At 40.9% G+C, this 19535-nt stretch overlaps 1 protein-coding gene across 6 annotated transcripts in view; it reads left to right on the top strand.

Annotated features, from left to right (window-relative positions):
* The window catches only part of LOC143282841 (uncharacterized), a 146847-nt gene that overhangs the window by 107746 nt on the left and 19566 nt on the right, over positions 1-19535 (top strand). For 3 of the 6 annotated variants that reach the window (XM_076588699.1, XM_076588673.1, XM_076588683.1), the window contains 6 exons: positions 1152-1178; positions 2817-2852; positions 6728-6889; positions 13264-13353; positions 16652-16777; positions 19170-19241. In XM_076588699.1, coding sequence (XP_076444814.1) covers positions 1152-1178; positions 2817-2852; positions 6728-6889; positions 13264-13353; positions 16652-16777; positions 19170-19241 — 513 coding nt within the window. The remainder of the gene's footprint in view (positions 1-1151; positions 1179-2816; positions 2853-6727; positions 6890-13263; positions 13354-16651; positions 16778-19169; positions 19242-19535) is intronic. The other 3 variants (XM_076588691.1, XM_076588708.1, XM_076588716.1) reach the window with 3 other exon arrangements.

The raw sequence follows: 19535 nt of genomic DNA, 5'->3' as shown, positions 1-19535 counted from the left end.
CATCATGTGAACCTTCTCTGTGCGCTCAAGTCTATCTAAGCCCCACAGTTCAGACAAATATAACCAAACGGGTTGAATTTTAAAGTCAGATATCTTTAAAAAAAATATAAAAAAAGTTTCTGCGGTCATTTCTTTAAATTTTTGGAAAGCTTTGTTCAGTTCCATAACAGCTTTCTTTCCCTTTGTTACGAGATATTCTGTTCCTAATTTAGTTCTGACCTTTGTGGTGAAGCTAAATCCCAGGTAACACCATCACCTTAGCTTTTTCAGTATCAACATTTAGATGCATACAATCACAAAAAGACTTCAATTAACATTTAGATGCATACAATCACAAAAAGACTTCAATACATTTAACTGGTTTTCTGAAATCAAAACAGCATCATCCGCAAAGAGTAGAATAAGTATTTGCATGAGATTTGTTAACAGCTGGATACCGTGCTTCCCTCGTTCATCCATTTGCTCAGCGAGCTGATTGATAAACACTGAAAACAAGGTAGGACTTAAAACGCATCCCGGTCTCACACCAATCGGACACTCAAAAACTCAGCCACCCCACAAAAACTGGGGGAACATGAAATTTGTATCACCAAGATTTGAACAAGGACAAAGCTATTGGAAGAAGTCATTTTGTTTAACAAGATGTGTTGTATTTTTTCCTCTCTCAGGCTTTTCAGAATGAATGAATGTGTTTATTTATATGTTTTGGTTATTGAAAGTAAAACGCACAAATTTTAGCAAAAGACAGTGCAGATTGTGCTTTGCAATACAAATCAAATCATTTTGATGAAGTACAGACGACGAAAAGGCATCATCAGATCTGTGGCTTTGCTGTCCACTGGCCTGAAATGATGCATTGCATTTATTTTAAGATCCGTTTTGTACTTCATTAGCTTGGAAGCATGGAAGCAAATTCTATGTGACTTGTGATATTGTCAGCACGCTAGGTTGTTTATGTCACTATCGATTTGATGACGTATGACCTCACCTTACATTTTTTTTTTAAACAAGTAAGACAAATAAAACATCGAATGAACGAAATGAATGAATGAGTGACAAGTTGAAATATACTCAGCAGAATGCTGTGAATGTAAGCAACTAAACTGATAATGATATTTTCTGTTATCTTTCATTCTCTATTCTCTGTTCAGGGGCCGGCAGGACCACAAGGGCCTCCGGTAAGTTGACACATGCATGCGTGTAGTTTACATGCGCGAGCGCGCGTGTGTGTGTGTCTGTCTGTGGGTTGGTTATATATATACTCCATGCAGTTGAACGCAGCACTGCAAAGGATAAAATAGAAAGCATCCCAAAGAGCATGGGAATGGTACAGAGGAAGAAAAGACACAGGAGGGAAGGAGTGAGGGCGCAGTGCAGAAGCTTCAAAAAGATTAAAACGAAAGTGGGATACATTGTGGTTTATTATGTTGATGGTCGCCAGGATAAGTGAACTGAAAATGAAGGCACAGATATATCACTGTTCCCGCGGCATTCAGTAAAATCACAGTGATGAACAGAATGAAAATGGGCGCCGTGGATGATTCTTCATGTCGCCATAAATCGGAATGATTTTTCAAAAAATTGTTGATATTAGAGTCATCATTGAGCAGAAGAAATAAAATGGGCGTCGGTCAAATATTTATTATCGCCATGAATCAGAATGAAGTTTGGATGTATGTTGATATCAGTCATCAGTAATCAGTAGAAATAAATTTGCATGCCTCCTGTGAAAGCAGAAATTTGCATCCATCGTGCCTTGAAGTCAGAAGTGTGAATAACAGCGGTGTTTTCCCTTTAAAAGTCACGTTGATCTGTATCTTGATGACAACGAAAATCACGTTGCATAGATATGTCACAGTGATCGAATGTTGACAGAATGACAGTAGAAACAACGTGGGGGAAAAACAACAACAAAAACAAAAGAAAAACAAAACAAAACAAAACCCACCATGGTGAGTCGAGAAATGAACGACAGAAGCAAGCACGGAAGATCAAATGACATTCGCTTGCAGCCAGAATAACAGCAAGTTTTTTTAGGCCACCGTACTGGAAATACCGAAGTCAACAAGTTGCTACAGAACACGGTGTGGCAGCACGACAGTATCAGGATGGCCAGTTGGCGGTGGAATGAAAATGGGACTCGGTGCAATATTGAGATCACCGATGACATTGGAGAGGTGGTTGGCCATGTTTCTAGGGCGGTAATTGGAAGCAGGAAAATGTCAGTCAGATAATTTTTGGTTATCTGCGGATACTATTGCATCGGATGTAGGCTCAAAGTTCAGGTAATAATGAATGACTCTTGGGTCTTATACTGAGTATTCAGATATGTGTTTTGAATGGGTGTTTTTATGGTGTAATTTCGTCTTTTTGTTCAGCCCTTCTCGTACAATATCAAGATATTTCAGAAAATGCAAAGAATTTTTAAGTTAGCACCAGGAGGTCATGTACTCAGAACCAGGAATTCATGTTTTCATGTCTGTGTGCACAAACATGTTGTAGTCTGACATGGTGTGTGTCTGTGTGTGTGTGTGCGTGCGTGCGTGTATGTATTTGTGCGTGTATGTGTGTGTGGGCGCGTGCGCGCGTATTTGTGTGCGTGTGTGTGAGCATGTGTGCGTGCACGCTTGAGCGAGTGTCCGCATGATTATATGAATGAAAAAGCGACGAAAAAATAACAATGATTAGTTAATGAATACATAAATCAGTTCACACATTTGCAGCACAAATATACATTGTAACAGTTTTAGAACCCTCCTCCTTGCCACACGCAACTCTCTCATAAAATGACTGTACAACATATTCTTTGATAACAGGGCAGCAAAGGAGAACCTGGCCGACCCGGGGAGCCAGTAAGTATCAGATCCCTCTCAACAGCAGAACCATACATGCCCGCACATTGAACCGGTATAACTCGGTGAATGTGCATTGTCTTTATGTCCACAGAACGCTGAATAAACTCGAACAGTCGTTCAGAAAAAAAATCTTGCCTTGGAAATTCAGTGTTTGGCTGCAAATTAGCTGTAGCTGTTGATCTAGTAATGCTTTTGTCTTGGCTATTCATGTATGGGCAGTTTGTTCTGTTGTCAGTCTGGATGAAAGCTAATGTGAGGAAAGGGTATCGTGGTCAAGTAACCTTGATTCCTCGTGAGACTGTTGTACTACTAGAAAGAATGATTGCTTAGAAAGTTAACATCGATAAAAGAGCTTTCCATAGCAAGCAGTTGATCGATGTGATGGCGATGGATGTTGTGACAACAAAAGATGATGCATGATTTTGTAATGGCCTATACCAAGCTTCCTGATTTTTGCTGCATCGTATTTCAGTTTAAATATGACATGATTAGGTCAGATTATAATATCGATTTTAGATATGTTTATGCTCGTTTGGTGATATGGATGTTAAAGCTAATTAAATATATTCATGCTGAATTAGTTTGCATTTATGCACCTTTAGAAACTTCGTGCATATCCCAGTCGTCTTTTGTCAAAGTTTCTTAAGTGCATTTTTGTTTGTTTGTATGTTTGTTTTGCAGATGACTGGTGTATTGAAAAGTATTTAGGGTTACTGTTTTGCCATTGATACATTTTGTTATTTGTCTGTGTAATACGTGTAAATGTAATGAACAGCCACCATGATTTTTTATCAGTTCACAGTCCAGTCGAAATCAATATAGAATGCATTTTGAAGAAATTTGTACATGCGACTTTCTCATGAAAAATAAAAATCTGATGCACACAAAATGCAAATTGATAGTAAACAGTGTTCTCCCCAGCGTCTCTACAGTTTCATTAGAATCGTTCTTTATTGTTAACTTGATTCACTGTCACAGATTTGTCTCGTCAGATGCACAGCATTTCGAGATGTGACAATTATTAAGAGCTATTTTTTACTCGTCATATTGAAAACATTTGTTCACCAAAGAATGTTAAAATTCTGAACTGAAAACATTCAGATACTTTTTAAAGGGTTTTGTATTGTTTTCCTGGAAACACATCCATCCGCTTCTCACCGTTACCCACATTGTGTTTTTGAGATATAGCTTTTCATATCCCCAAACAGTGAATTTTGTGTTTATATCTGCATAAACGATAAACGTTTAATAGTAAATGAACTAGTATTCTGTGACATACAGTAATTAAGTTCTTTTGGAAAAACGCCGAGTTATATTAGCTTGTCTGACAGTAAACTTCTTTGTAAAGGTAACTGTTGCTTTTAGAACCATTTTTCCAATCGCATGAGATTGACTGGACTGTTCGCTGAAGAATGTTTAGATATAGTACATCTTAACCGATTTAACTCACGATCTAGAATAATCAAGGGTTGTGGATACAAATCCGAATGAAAAACCAAACCAAACCCGCCCACTATCCGTCTGACTGATGTCTGCAGTCCAGAGTGCTTCCTGTATGTGTGATTGGTGTTGTGTCAGCTTCCTGGTGGTCACTGAATCTTTGCTGTATATATCTTCTGCTCACTCTTTCCTTGTTTCTATATATATGTGCTGTCGTGTGTGTTATACACAAGTCAAAAGAAGCGTTTCCGGAACGTGACACCACGGAACGCGTCTTTAAATGGTGTCCTTTGCATGATGGTCTTATCCTCTCGTGAAGCAACGTTTTAAGTCAGTTCCTCTCTTCTGTTTAATAAATAAAGAAGGAAGTCATAATGAAGTTTAGTTCCCGATGATACAGCTGTATTCAGAAGACCATCGTCATATGTATTTCAAAGAGAAAGCCGAAGCTGCAATGAGATATTTTGACATCGCTTGTCACAGAGACTCATCCGAAGGACACCAGTGTCATAAATACCCTCCCAGGAAAAATCACAGAACAACGCTCAGTGTCACGTAGACCAGTCCTGAAGTACAACACTCAGTGTCACATAGACCAGTCCTGAAGTACAACTGTCACTGTCACATGGACCAGTCCTGAAGTACAACGGTCACATAGACCAGTCCTGAAGTACAACTGTCACATAGACCAGTCCTGAAGTACAACTGTCACTGTCACATAGACCAGTCCTGAAGTACAACTGTCACATAGACCAGTCCTGAAGTACAACTGTCACTGTCACATAGACCAGTCCTGAAGTACAACTGTCACATAGACCAGTCCTGAAGTACAACTGTCACTGTCACATAGACCAGTCCTGAAGTACAACTGTCACATAGACCAGTCCTGAAGTACAACTGTCACATAGACCAGTCCTGAAGTACAACTGTCACATAGACCAGTCCTGAAGTACAGCTGTCACTGTCACATAGACCAGCCCTGAAGTACAACATTCGCTGTCACATAGACCAGTTCTGAAGTACAGCTGTCACTGTCACATAGACCAGTCCAGAAGTACAACTGTCACATAGACCAGTCCTGAAGTACAACTGTCACTGTCACATAGACCAGTCCAGAAGTACAGCTGTCACATAGACCAGTCCAGAAGTACAGCTGTCACATAGACCAGTCCTGAAGTACAGCTGTCACATAGACCAGTCCTGAAGTACAACTGTCACATAGACCAGTCCTGAAGTACAACTGTCACATAGACCAGTCCTGAAGTACAGCTGTCACTGTCACATAGACCAGTCCTGAAGTGCAACATTCGCTGTCACATAGACCAGGCCTGAAGTACAACTGTCACATAGACCAGTCCTGAAGTACAGCTGTCACATAGACCAGTCCAGAAGTACAGCTGTCACATAGACCAGTCCTGAAGTACAGCTGTCACTGTCACATAGACCAGTCCTGAAGTACAGCTGTCACTGTCACATAGACCAGTCCTGAAGTACAACATTCGCTGTCACATAGACCAGGCCTGAAGTACAACTGTCACATAGACCAGCCCTGAAGTACAACATTCGCTGTCACATAGACCAGTCCTGAAGTACAACTGTCACATAGACCAGTCCTGAAGTACAACTGTCACATAGACCAGTCTTGAAGTACAACTGTCACATAGACCAGTCTTGAAGTACAACTGTCACATAGACCAGTCCTGAAGTACAGCTGTCACTGTCACATAGACAAGTCCTGAAGTACAGCATTCGCTGTCACATAGACCAGGCCTGAAGTACAACTGTCACATAGACCAGTCCTGAAGTACAACTGTCACATAGACCAGTCTTGAAGTACAACTGTCACATAGACCAGTCTTGAAGTACAACTGTCACATAGACCAGTCCTGAAGTACAAAACTCCTTGTATCACAAAGCCCAGTCGGTAAAAAACAATGTTGTCACAATGACCAGTCCTTAAGAGCAATACTCGTCACACATACCAGCTGTGATAACCTAGATCTGTTCTGAGATGTAACAAAACGTATTGTCACTAAGGCTCGTTCGAGAATACAGTCCTGCGCCAACAGTTAAGATACCAACTATGCTTGAAGTATTGTCACACAGCACAGTGGCGGCGATACAGAAACCCAGCCCAAGAGTACAATACTGGGTGACGCAAAGACTTGTCATGCATCAAACAGTGTCACAACTTGATCTTGTCATTCATCAGTGTCATAGATCTTTCCCCCCATATCAGTTGGATTCAAAAAGGCTGCCTGTGAAAGGTATGTAGCATTACGGTATCACAAGTACCGTGTGGGTGGCTTCTTCCCAGAGATGCGAGTCCTCCCAGAAACACTTGGAATGTGCATGACATGACAGTCGTCGTTAGCCGCATTGGCCGTGGGGATACGACTGACCCCATGCCTGTGCTGTCCGTGTACTAACAGGGCCTGAGGGGGGAGATGGGGGTGCCAGGCAGGCCAGGAAAGGTAGGAAGACCTGGTCCCCCAGGCCGTAAGGGGGAAGCTGGCGCCATGGTGGGGGTCGGCGGTAGTGGCTCCATGGGTGTCTCCGGGGCCCCGGGACCTCCCGGCCCGCCCGGACCCACAGTGAGTGTTGCACGTGCATGACCGTTCTCTTGAGGTGCAGCCCCTGACATGCCGGATGCCTGCAAGTGGTACTGACCGCGAGGCTAATAATGTCTTGTTCTGCTGTTCGCCAGTTTGAGTGTCGGGTACTAACGCTGTGTCCTTCAACAAACAATGAGATGCAGGTGTGCAGTTCACAGCAAAACACTGTGTAACTAATTAGAGACAGATCGTTGACTATTTGAATCGGATGGAGAAAAATTCCTTAGATATAAAACTGCATAAAAAAGAAAACAGCCGATCGTCTTACCTAAAACAAGGAAGTCTGAACATGCATAAGTTCCAGTATTTTCTGTTCATTTCTTTGCACACCAGAGTACCTCAGTGTGGACGTTATGCATAACATGCATCAGCTTTCTAAGCATTTACACCAGTGCATGGTATGTGTCGGTGTTTGCATCACCAAAGCATGACTGTTAAGTTCCTTAAATTCCTATATTTCATTTGCTTAAGTTTACTTAACCACCACTCCCAATCCCTTCCCAAAGAAAAACTTTCCATTTCCTGTCATTGCATTTTGCACCATATGTGTGTGTGTCTGTGTGTGTGAGAGAGAGAAATATTTAATATCATAATATCCTGGTGTCTTCACAGGCATTTGGAACTTTTTTCAATTCTCCTGTCAGTTGCATATGACAATTCCACTTTGTAAACTGTCCCACTTTGCAGTCTTTTTGTTTAACTCTATATTTATATCAGTCTATGATCCTCGTGCAGAACTGATGTCGATGCCAATTGATAAGCACAGTTCTTTGCACAAGTCTTCCTAACGATGTCTGAACTTCCTGCACACCAGCACACTTTGTTCTTCTCTCACATCGTTTGTCCTTCCTGTGTTTTCAAACTGTGTACATCTAGCACATCAACACATAACCCGTTGTTGTTTTCTTCCGTGCACAGCCTTGCGCCCTCCTTTCACTGGAAAGTGCGGGCAGATCCCGAAGTGCCCGTGTTTGCCCGTTGTTGTCCAGGTTGTCCGGTAGGTGTTGTGGACCACTAACTCGGTGAGCTGCGTTCAGGAGCAGGGGCAGAGAGGACGGCCAGGGCACGATCAGCAGATCTATCTGCTTGTGTTACAGGGGAAGAAGGGAGAAACCGGCGTGGGAGGCTCGGGAGGAGGCGGGGTGAGCACCGGAGGCGTCGGGTCAGTTTACGATTCTCACGGCAGCTTCCCGGCAGGATTTATTCAGGGTCCTCCTGGACCCCCCGGGCCGCCCGGCCGTACGGTGAGACACTGGTGTTTGCTGGGACCCTTCGGGGAACCTGACAGCAGGCTAACAGTGTCCATCAGGGTGCATGCATTGTATTGCCTTTGCAACTTGTCCCATATTTTCCTCAGCCTGTGCAGTTTGCTCAAGCCTTCCCAACGCGCGCTGGTGGTGGTGCATACGTTCTTCATGTGCTTGGATGTGCTGATGCGTGGTCTCAGTTTGACGCTATTCCTTTGTCCCTTCAGACCATCCAGGCGTTTGTGGTCAAGTCATGACACCACCATACTGCTTAGCAATTTGTATCTGCCTTACTAAACCTTTGCTGCAGTCACAATGTTCCTGTCAGGGATATATGTCCTGAACTTTCATTCTTCAAACCACACTTGTCATGCGGATTAACCATGACAATGATCACATTTTGAACAGTGTGCCTTGTTATCACCCATCATTTCTGTTTCTAAAGTACCGAAGTCAAATGACTGCAGCAACGGGTTTATTGTTGCTTTCTGATAGTCGGATTTAACATTATGGAAAGAATCACAACTGCAGCAAAGGTTCAGAAACTGTGACATTAACATGATAATTTGTTTTCTTCCAGCAAACCAGGTATTTTGAAATATTTGAATAGTTTGCATGCACCAAAAATACTGCTGTCGTGTCTTAGTCAGGTACACCGTTCAGACGCCATCGCACGTGCCGACTGGAGGTGAAGGATATCAGCTCAGTCAAAAAGAAATCAAAAAATGTCAAGCGCCGGGATCGCCGTGTGCTGGGAGATAAACCTGAAGACGGTGCTGACACTGATGCCGAAACCGGCGACGTCAATGACGAAGATGAAGACGCTTCAGAAGTTGATGTGTATATTGAGGATTGTAAGGTATATGTATATGTACATATAATCCACCAAAGACTTTTTTTTTTATTGTTGTTTTATTTCGGCTGCAGTTGTGATTCTCGTCCAGTGTAATTTCGAATGCTTCATGTCCATCTGCTTAATGTGTATTGCTCTCATCCTTCCCATACCGTCTGTATAAATTCATATTTCAATGGAAATCGATTCATCTACAGTGAAAATGTCACTATCTGTTAAACGTTTAAAATATTGTCAGTATACATATGAGCAAAACAGATAAAAAATCCCATTACCATACACAAAACTGCATTCCATTATCTCATTCACAGGTTTATGTCTTCGTGTGTTTCATTTGTATATAACTAAACTTCTGTACATTTACATTGCTGTTTTATATAACTGGAAATTCATATGGCTTTACATTGTATTCGGTGCTTTATGTATCTTCTTTTATTTATCTCCAGATTAAATGCAGTATAATTCATTCATCTTGACACTTGCTGTGCAAGTGTATTGCATTTTTGTTGTTTTTTTGTGTTTTTTTATGGCGTTGGAATATGTCACAAGACATCTGACGTATGGGGATTTCACAAGACATCTGACATTGCTTTGAGTTAAAAAATATATGCATTGATCTTTTACAGGTGAGATAAAAAGGGCACACCCAGAACCAGTGTTGGTTTTATGTATGCCCTTGTATGAAAATCGCAGACCTTTGCATCATGTTGATAAATCACTTGTATTTGCTTATTTGTCCTTTTTTTAAATGTTTTAATTATTATTACATGTTTTGCATTTCAGTTTTGTATGGTTTAGAATTGAACAGTATCGTTTTTAGTGTCAGGGTCATTTGTTCTGTTATTGAAAATTGTGTTCTGCTCTAATGTTTATTGTTTGCCATTCTTTTCAGGAGAGGTTGCTAAGGTTTGCCATTCTTTTCAGGAGAGGCTGCTAAGAACCTGCTTTCCATGCTTTTTATCTGATATAATCTTCTTCATCACTTGTTTTTCTTATGTGTGAGAGAGAAAGTGTGTATTAACAAGCCATGACTGTTACATGTTGCATTTATGTCGACAGAAAACTACAGGATTCTCATTTATATGCGCCAAAGGGTGTCGTATCAAACTCTCATGATACTTTTTAAAAAATATTTATTTTGATTTTAGAATACAGACCTTTCCATTTCTGTCGCTGTATATATATATATATATATGTGTGTGTGTGTGTGTGTGTGTGTGTGTGTGTGTGTGTGTGTGTGTTGCTCTCTCTCGCTTACTCGTCAGTTTATACACAGTTATGCAGTTCAACTCTCTCTCTCTCTCTCTCTCTCTCTCTCTCTCTCTCTCTCTCTCTCTCTCTCTCTCTCTCTCTCCCCGTCCACAAGCCCAGTCTCTCATCAGTCCTGACGATTCATTGTTTCACCCAGAGTGTTTTCCTTCACACTTCATTCATAATACTCATCACAGAAAATGATTTAATCTTAATGCTGTATTTCTGTGAATGATTTAATCTATATGCTGTATTTCCAATCACTCGCCTACCAAAAACAGGAATCAACCATCAACTTTTGACGTTATTTAGCCCACTCCTCGTTCACAGCTGGCTCTTTGTTCAGAAACATTGAGACTGATGGAAAGTGTGCACTTGTTTTTATTTACCGTTTATCAAGTTTTGTGCTGTTTTCTGGTGCACCCTGTGTTTCGTTTTTACGGTAAGTTTTTTTTCTATCTCACTTTAGTTCTGCTTTGTTTTCTGACACACCAATTGCTTTGTTTTGTTCTGTAATTTTCAGTGTGCGTGTTTTTGTATACATGTTTAAGTATATTTTGTATATTTTGTGTTTTTGTTTTATAAATAGACATGTGCATGTTCTCTGTGGGACGAATCGTATGCAGCATCTTTCCTGCAGTTTGCGTCGATACTTTTCACGTTTGGGATTGTTTGAAATATATTTGCATTGCTGTGCACCTGGTTTTCTTTTTGTCTGCATTGCGTTTCGTGAAGCGTTTTTATTTCAAATATTCATTGTGTACCATAGACGTCTTGATATATATTTCGTTGGTTGTTCATCAAAGCATGAACAACAATGTGTTTTTGGAGACTTAACACTTGTCATCATCACCGGTTACACACACACACACACACACACACACACACACACACACACACACACTCACACAGTCTCTCTCTCTCTCTCTCTCTCTCTCTCTCTCTCTCTGTGTGTGTGTGTGTGTGTGTGGCGATATTGGTTGTGGAAATGGAAATGGTGATAGTGTACTTACCTGAGAGACAGATAGATATATGCAATATATCAATGTGAGATAATCCATCACGACTGAAACGTAACTCGGAAGAAATAATTTCTTTTTGATGGATAGTTTGATTTGCATAATAGCATTGAGAAAGGAGATATTGTGTTATCCGGTTAAACAAAAAAAAAAAAGGAAAAAAAGAAGAAAAAAAGAAAGGAATTACAGCCCGGGGGCAGTGAGTAGAGACAGCCTGTGGTAGGTCATGACAGGACATCACTCTGCCCCGTCCCGGCAGGCCCAGCTGGGCTTCCCCAAACAAAGCAAGCAAACTGACATTGGAGCATGCCAAACCATGATAAACACAAGCAACAAAGATTTCTTGGCTTGGGTATTGCAGGTACCAAGAAGACACATCTCTCTCTCTCTCTGTCTGTCTGTCTCCTTACATTATTGAGGTTACTTTAAACAACAAAAATTTAAAAAAAGAGTGGGGGTTTCATCACACCTGCGCTTGTTGAAGTATGAAGTGTGGGGATAGATCTTGTTGGTGGTGGAGTGTTTTTGTTGTTGTTGTTGTTTTGTTCTGTTTGTTTGGTGTGTTTTTTAATGCAGAAAGGGACGAAAGGAACTCAGTCTGTCCGGCTCCATTTAATAATATGTCACTCTGCCCTAAACCGCCGTCCATCACACCATTGGCGGACAGGTTACATAGTTAGTGAAGACAGACAAATTCAGTCCATTATTAATCTAATCTAAAACAGCTAAAGCAGAGCCCGCAAAGCTATTCTGCCAGCAACGTGAATGGTCCAATTGTTCAACAACAACAAAAAGGAAAAGAAGAAGAAGAAAAAAGTTATTCAAGTTATCTGGACTGTCAAATTTGGGAGAAAAGGGATTGGGCTTAGACCACAGCCAGCTCTTAAGGAACCTGGACTGCCAGATCCTAATAAAGAATTATTTAGTTATTTTTCAAGCAGTTAGTTCAACATCAAAGATACCAGTAGGTTTAGAAAAGTCTGTTCATTTCAGGTATAAAAAGGTGAGAAGTACTTTAAGAGAAATCAGCGAGAAGAAAAACAAATACAAGCGTTTTCTAATCCAGGGGAGACGTTGTTAATTTACGAAGTGATCAGAAGACATTTAAAAAAACGCGTTTTCGGCAAATCAACAGAATTCATGTCTCATCCTCAGTTTGCATCTGCAAAGGGATATAGTGCCTAAATGGTAAAAGGTATGTTGTGTATTGTTAATAGATATCAAACGTTATTTTGTTTGTAAATAAAAGCACCTTTTGTGTTTTTGAGATATAGAAAATACAACTTTTCTACAACTGAAAATTGCTTACAGATGACATGATACCTTCTTCAGCAATGGTGTTTACAAGTTGATAGGGAGAATTAAATTATGGGACCATTTATATTTTCAAATTTATCCAAGAATAAGTACTTTTCGATTATTGTTTAGAAATGATAAAAGTAGTTAAACAGCCCATGTTAAGTCAGAAAAAAAGCCCACAAGAAAACAACTGGTAAAACAAAAACAAAAAACGACATTGTTCATCGTATTTTCAAAAGATTACCCAAACTGTTGTAAACCTGAAAATGTCATAACAGAGAAACAGGGGAGTGATGCTGAAAGTAAATCTCAACATTTAACACCTTCGTCAGACACAGTGATTCTTTTTCAGTGGGCAAAAATATATTTACGATATTTTTATACTTTAGACGGCTTAATGAAAAGTCTCTGAAGAATTGAATTCCGTGCTAAACCATTACGAAAGTGTGTGGTACTTTCAGAGACAGAAGATCATCGGTGGGGGTAGGAAGCTAAAGGTGAAAAGAAAAGAGAGAGAAGGGGAGAGGACATGAGTGCCGCGCGCGTGTATGTTTTCTGTGAAATCTGGAGCTGTATGTGTGATGGTTCCATGTGTGGGGTCCACGGGAACAGTAGCCGTGCCCGGCGTGGTCTGTTGCCACACGATGTGAGCGGGGCGCCCTGTGTGTGTGTGTGTGTGTGTAGGGAGATATCGGAATGCCGGGCGTGCCGGGGCCCAGCGGACCAGCAGGCCCTCAGGGTGAGAAGGGGGACAGGGGCGCGAGGGGAAAACGGGTAAATAACTGAGCATGGTGTCCACCACAACCTTAGGTTTGTCATGGCTCACTCCTCCCTCCACCCTCCCCCATCCCTTCCATCTCCTGTCAGCCCATCATCCCTGACAAACCACACTTTCCAGCTCACAATTTTTCCTTCATACCATCCCCCCATTCGTAGATTAATCTTTATAGGTCATCATATCTGGGAACGGCATCGTTGTACCAATGGTTATTATTATTATGGTCTGGTTTATCAGTACTTTTGGTGTCATATCTTGATAACACATTTGACTATCCAAATGACTTTGGTCATGTTTTTCCTACCAAATTCAACAGAGGACCATTAGTACAACCAGCCGTGTCCCTGTGCCGTGTCATAATAAACATTATGTCTTGACCTCAGTAATGAGTTACTTGCTGCATGGTGCAGACATTTGTTATGGTTTCAACCTCCATCACCCAGTGTCATCTTTCTGTCCTAATAGTGCGCTATCTTATAACCTTCCTTCATTTCTTTGTGTATGCAGATGATACGGTGGACAAGCGGACGATAAACAATAATGCCAAAGTCGGGAAAATCGTCATGAAATTTGCGTCTCACTGTCGAGAGATGCTTACTGTCATCCCCGTGTTCGTGATAATGCTTGTTATCGCTTGCAGACCAAACACATTTTATACAAACCATAAGTATTTCTGCGCGTTAGTTTACATCAAAGACATTATGAATTTCAGTCGAGTAAATATTTATGTTACAAGTTTTATTTTCACTTAAACAATGAACAGATTTACATTCTTCATTGTGCAGTTTTGGGTGTTTCACAATTTCTTTGTCAAATGATGAAATACGAATTACGAAAATGCATTACACAGAAACCTTTAATTGAGAATGATTCGGTGGACACGCTGCACAAAGGAAGTGGGCAGTTGATTTAACGGGGTTTCAGAAGGGTAATCGTGTTAAGAAATTAATACGAACGTCAAGTCGAAATATTATCTAATTTCTTATAATTTGCAAAACCAGCAGCAAAAGGAGGGATACAGCCTGCCAATGACGAAGTAATGTCTCAATTCAGTTCAACGAACACTTAGCTCTTGTCATCAATGCATAATGTTACCCTTCGGTTAGTATGCAAGACTTGAAGGAACAGGTCCGTACCTTTCCGGAGCTCTTGTGATTATGTGGTGTGTTTACTTTTCATCTACGCTTAGTTGGGCCTCTAACTTCTTTTGAGAGCATGGGTCATCAACAACAGGTTTCCTTCTTGTTCCGTCCTGAGCGGTCTGGGCAATCTCGTCGTCACAAGTGTATCCTGCCCTTCTCATGTGCATTGTTTCTCTGCCCTTGTGGTATTCATACAGTAGTCTGTCTCGTGGTATTTATTTGATTCATTTTTAAACAAAGTGTGGCCTTTCCAATGCCAGACCAAGAAATGTTTCCTCTGCATCTGTTCACATTTCTCCTCCACAAGTTGTTGATGATGGTCATCACAGACAGAGAATCCTACAGACACACACGATGAACTTCCACGGCCTTTTTATTACTTGTGACATTGATTCTTCTTATTTTGTGTCAAAAGTACAGGACCGACCTCGCGTTAGATATAAAATTATTTAGTTTCGTCTGTCTTTGATTTAATCTTTTTTTTTTTCTTTTTTTTTTTTTGTTATCATATCTCGCCACAAAAATGAAAGGCCCGTGAACAGTTTTGTTTTACATCTGTGCCGTTATTTTCATTCATTCATTCATTCACACACACACATACACACACACACACACACACACACACACACACACACACACACGGGGCGGGGGGGGGGTGCAGTTGGGTTTGGGACAGGGTAGACAGTTTAGTCAATGTGTTGTCACAACAGGAATAATCATGTGTGTAAAGAGACAGCTTATGCCCATGCAGTTTTACTGGTAACTTCCCAACAGACAACAGTAAATGGGACACCTTGTGGGGCCAGTTACGGCGACGTGTGCAGCAAAGACAGTTTGTTTATACCCAGTTTTTCTTTTTTGGATAGAATGCAGAGAATAAGGTACTGCTTTTTATTTTGACAGAATACAGATAATAAGCGTTACTGACTGTGCTCCCTTAAAGCCAAAGAAAATATAGTCACAGACGTTTGTGATGGGAGTCGGAATGCACAGTGTGACTGTTGTCATTAGCCTTGCTTTCATCGTGCTTGCGTGTGTGTGTGTGTGTGTGTGTGTGCGCGCGCGCACTAGAGACTGAAAGGAACAGAAGGATTAGACACTACGTTTTCACTGTATTGCACTTGCAGTTCTGCATTGGTGGTTTTGATGGTTTCCTTTTGAGTTTTGGTAACTGACTCTGTGCTGAAGTGTTGGCAGCCTGTTTTTTTCTGAGCACCTGCATGCAGACGGAAGCGTAACATTATGCAAATATTGCTAAAGTTTGTGTTGGAACAGCACTGCGTGTTTATATGATTTTAGGCGTTTTCTTTCGGTTTAAAAAAAATTCTTTTTTCCAGTGTTATCTGTGTAACGATTACAAATCATAATTTTATCTCAGTCTTAGAAGTCAGCGTCCACAGTCGTTGGTATCCTCGTGCTTTGGAAAACACATTCATTCGCGATCAGACAGCGGTTGATATACTCTGATAAATATCTGTTTCTGTCCATCTCTCTCTCTATTTCTCTCTCAATTTCTCTCTCTCTCTCTCTCTCTCTCTCTCTCTCTCTCTCTCTCTCTGCGTCACGCTGATCAAGAAACAAAGAATTTTACCCAATAACTGCATTTTTTATCATTACGATCTTGTGGGTACTGTTCCTCCCGTGAAATCTTTCACCCTCCCCTTCCCACCCCCCTTGTGTTGACATGACAAGCAGTTTTCTTTCACCTTACTTTAACTTCATTGTATGATTTGATTCTTGTTTGGATTGAGAGCATGGATTGTAAAAAAAGAAAAGTCGGTTCGTGCATTTTAAAGTGATTGATGCATTGGGTTAAATTCTTACCTGTGTCTTGGCTAATGCATTTCTTCTTTTGAAGATGAAATCTTGTTTTCACATTTGTGCATTTCTTTTCATTTTATTTGATTGTCTGGTTTTTAACTGTAATGGAAAAGATTTCTTGTTCAGCGCATCATAAATAAAATCTTGTGAAATCCAGATAAAGAAAAGTTTCTTATTATTCAGCGACAATGTTAATGTGACTCACGATAAAACTGAAGAGAAACTGATCAAACTGGATGTAAAGAGTAACAGCCTAATTGGATGCCAAGAATAATAGCCAAGCTAGATGACTGGAGTAATGGGCATAACGTGCGCTGCACTGTACCCGTAGGGTCGCCGAGGAAAGAAGGGCAAGGCCACCTTTATGGGCTTTCCTGGCCCTCAAGGCCCACCAGGACGTGACGGTGTCCCAGGACCCCCAGGACCCAAAGGAGCCTTAGGGCTTCCAGGTCAGCAGGTAGGGCAGCCCGCACACTTCTGCCGCCTTAGCTTTATCACGTCACCTACATCTTCACATCTTCATGACAGTCTGTAATGTTTCTGTTTCCAGCGTAGACTTTCTACCTCTCTTCTGTCACTGTCGCATGCTTCATATTTTGAATTGCTCAGTCACTTCTCTGTAGTCTTATAGTCTTGCTGAAGTCGGTTCGAACTGAGGAAATCATAGATAGATGTTCTTTTTTTGCATACGATCGTCTTCTGACTTACAGCATAAAACCTTATTTTTCAAGTGCATTATTCTTTCTGGTATTTTGTACTTTTTTTTTCAACCATTTTTATCTGTTAATTTCAGTAGTCACAGATACGAATACATAGAAGTATATAGAAGTCTAGTCAACTACATGGATCAGGCAGACCTCTCTGTGTGTGTGTGTGTGTGTGTGTGTACCCCAGAATTTGAGATGATTTGTTTTCTATAATTATTTCGATGATGATGAGTGATGGTGGGGTGTTGGAGATGCTGCTTTGGGAGTCGAGCTCTTTAGGTTTGGGACCACTTGACTAGACTGTGCTCTCCGTATAAATCCAGTCGTCAACCACATAATATATTCAGGCGTCAAACAGACTGAGATACACGCACCAGCAGTGTTGGTCACGAAATTTGAGCAACACGCCCAAAGACTTTTGATAGGGCTCAAATCTGCGTCAACCCGGTCGTCAGTCCGCGAAGCTAACCATTTCGCCACATCGGCGGGTAGTCTTTGTAACATGGTGCTGTGCGATCCAGAAATTTGTTTTAATGAAGTTTTGGTGTGCATACTTGGGAGAGAAGTAACAGTGGTCAGTAAGAGAAGAGAATAATTTTCGTGATCTTTTTTTTCTCTTCGGTAGTTAAACGCTGACGTGATTGTGGCAGTTTCGAAACAAATTGCATATTATGTGGCGATGTGGGAGAGAAGTGGGGAGGGGTTGACATAGCCCAACTGTCTGGGCGTATACTGGAAAGCATTTATGGAGAGAATTGTGGATTATATTTAGTCAAATTTAATTATTAGACAGTTTGTGCAACACCTGCGGAAAAGCTGAGGAAATTAAGTCAGTCCTTTGTAACCAGTACTTTCTCTTCCATTCTTGTGAGATTTTACTGATTTGATAGAAATTCTCTCTCTCTCTCTCTCTCTCTCTCTCTCTCTCTCTCTCATCACCACTTAGTGTTACTCAGTTTTTCCCTCACATTATTTCCTTGTTTTGTTCTTTGATTCTTTTCGTTTTTCCTTTCGTATCGATTATCTTCGAAGAGAGAAATGGGCAACGAGAAAACAGAAAATATTTGTAGTATATAGAAACTGTTACTGTAGCTGTGTCGAGCTTTGGTGTTCTCTCAGAGTCGACTTTCACTGCCGGGGCCATGACTTGCTGCCTCTTTATGTGGACCGTTATCGTTGCATACAATATAAGGTGTATATCTTAACTGGGTGTTATCCTTAAGTTGTTCCATTCCTGACGCAGTCTCAGTTTAAATCCTTTGATGGAAGATACTGAATGAATAGATTTCGTCATTTGTGAATGAATTTGTCGCTTCTCCTCGTGACATGGTTAATTGTTAGCCATTGCTGCGGTTTAACATTTTTTTTTATCAGCTTCCGCACAATCGGGAGTGACGGGATCAGTTGTCATTCAAACAGAGCAGCTTTTATCGTAATTCCACACAAACGTAGCATCTTTATATATTGGGGGGGGGGGGGGGGGGGGGGGACACTGAAAAAAAAGTTTGACTGAAGATAGTGCCAAATGTGCTTGCTTTTATAAGTGCTCAAGGCTTAGTTAGTCAGTATTCTTGAGTTTCTTGTTTGAAAGGAAAATGTATCAGATTTATGGACTATTAAAACGCTACAGCATACGTTCGTCTTCACTTTTGTATGACATAACCGAGATCAAGCAGCCCGGCGAAAGTCTTCAGAGTAGACTGAAAGCTCGTCACAGTTAAAACCTTAGATTTCGCAGGTAAAAGGATTTTTCTTTGTAAACGGCATATTCTGTGAACATATATATACCTATATGCATTGACAAGGACATTCTGAATAGGCCTCTCTCTCTCTCTGTCTTTCTGTTAAAGTCATACACTATATTTTGCACAATATTTTGCACACACATTTTGCATGAAGTTTAATACTTCTCTCAAATTCTTCGCATGGAATCCAAAGAGGTATTTCATATAGTCTTGGAGTGCATTTAAAGAGCAAGGAATAGTGAGGGGAGGTCTAGTATCATGTGTGGTGGTAGTCAGAGCAAAGCCTGAGCATGAGATTTGAACTTCTCTCTGTAAAAATGAGTAATAGACAAAGGTTTGCTGTTAAGTTTGAGCATGGTGTTGTGCCCATTCAAAGCCTGCCCCTGGCACCTTGCAGGGACAAAAGGGAGAAGCAGGAACGTCAGGCAAGAATGGACGTGACGGCAAAGACGGTATCGTAGGCAAACCTGTGAGTGCATGAGTGGATGCATGTCTTCTTTTGTTTGTCACCATTGTCACTAGGAAATACATTTGAACGTGAGGGGTTAAAGCAGTGTGGTAGAACTACGGATATGTGTACACTTAATAAAGCAGCATTCCAATGATAAACCTCCGTTATTAAGCAGAAATTTGTTGTTTAGTGTTTCAGTGCGTTGTTGGCATACTGATGTGGGCCACTTGGCATTTTTTCAAAATTGTTGTTTGTACATCATGCGAATATGGGTGAATTTATCAGTATTTTAAAGCGTGATTTGTCATCTAC

Source organism: Babylonia areolata, chromosome 1 (assembly GCF_041734735.1).
Source record: "Babylonia areolata isolate BAREFJ2019XMU chromosome 1, ASM4173473v1, whole genome shotgun sequence".
NCBI lineage: Eukaryota > Metazoa > Mollusca > Gastropoda > Neogastropoda > Buccinidae > Babylonia > Babylonia areolata.
This window is presented reverse-complemented; position numbering and strand designations above follow the sequence as displayed.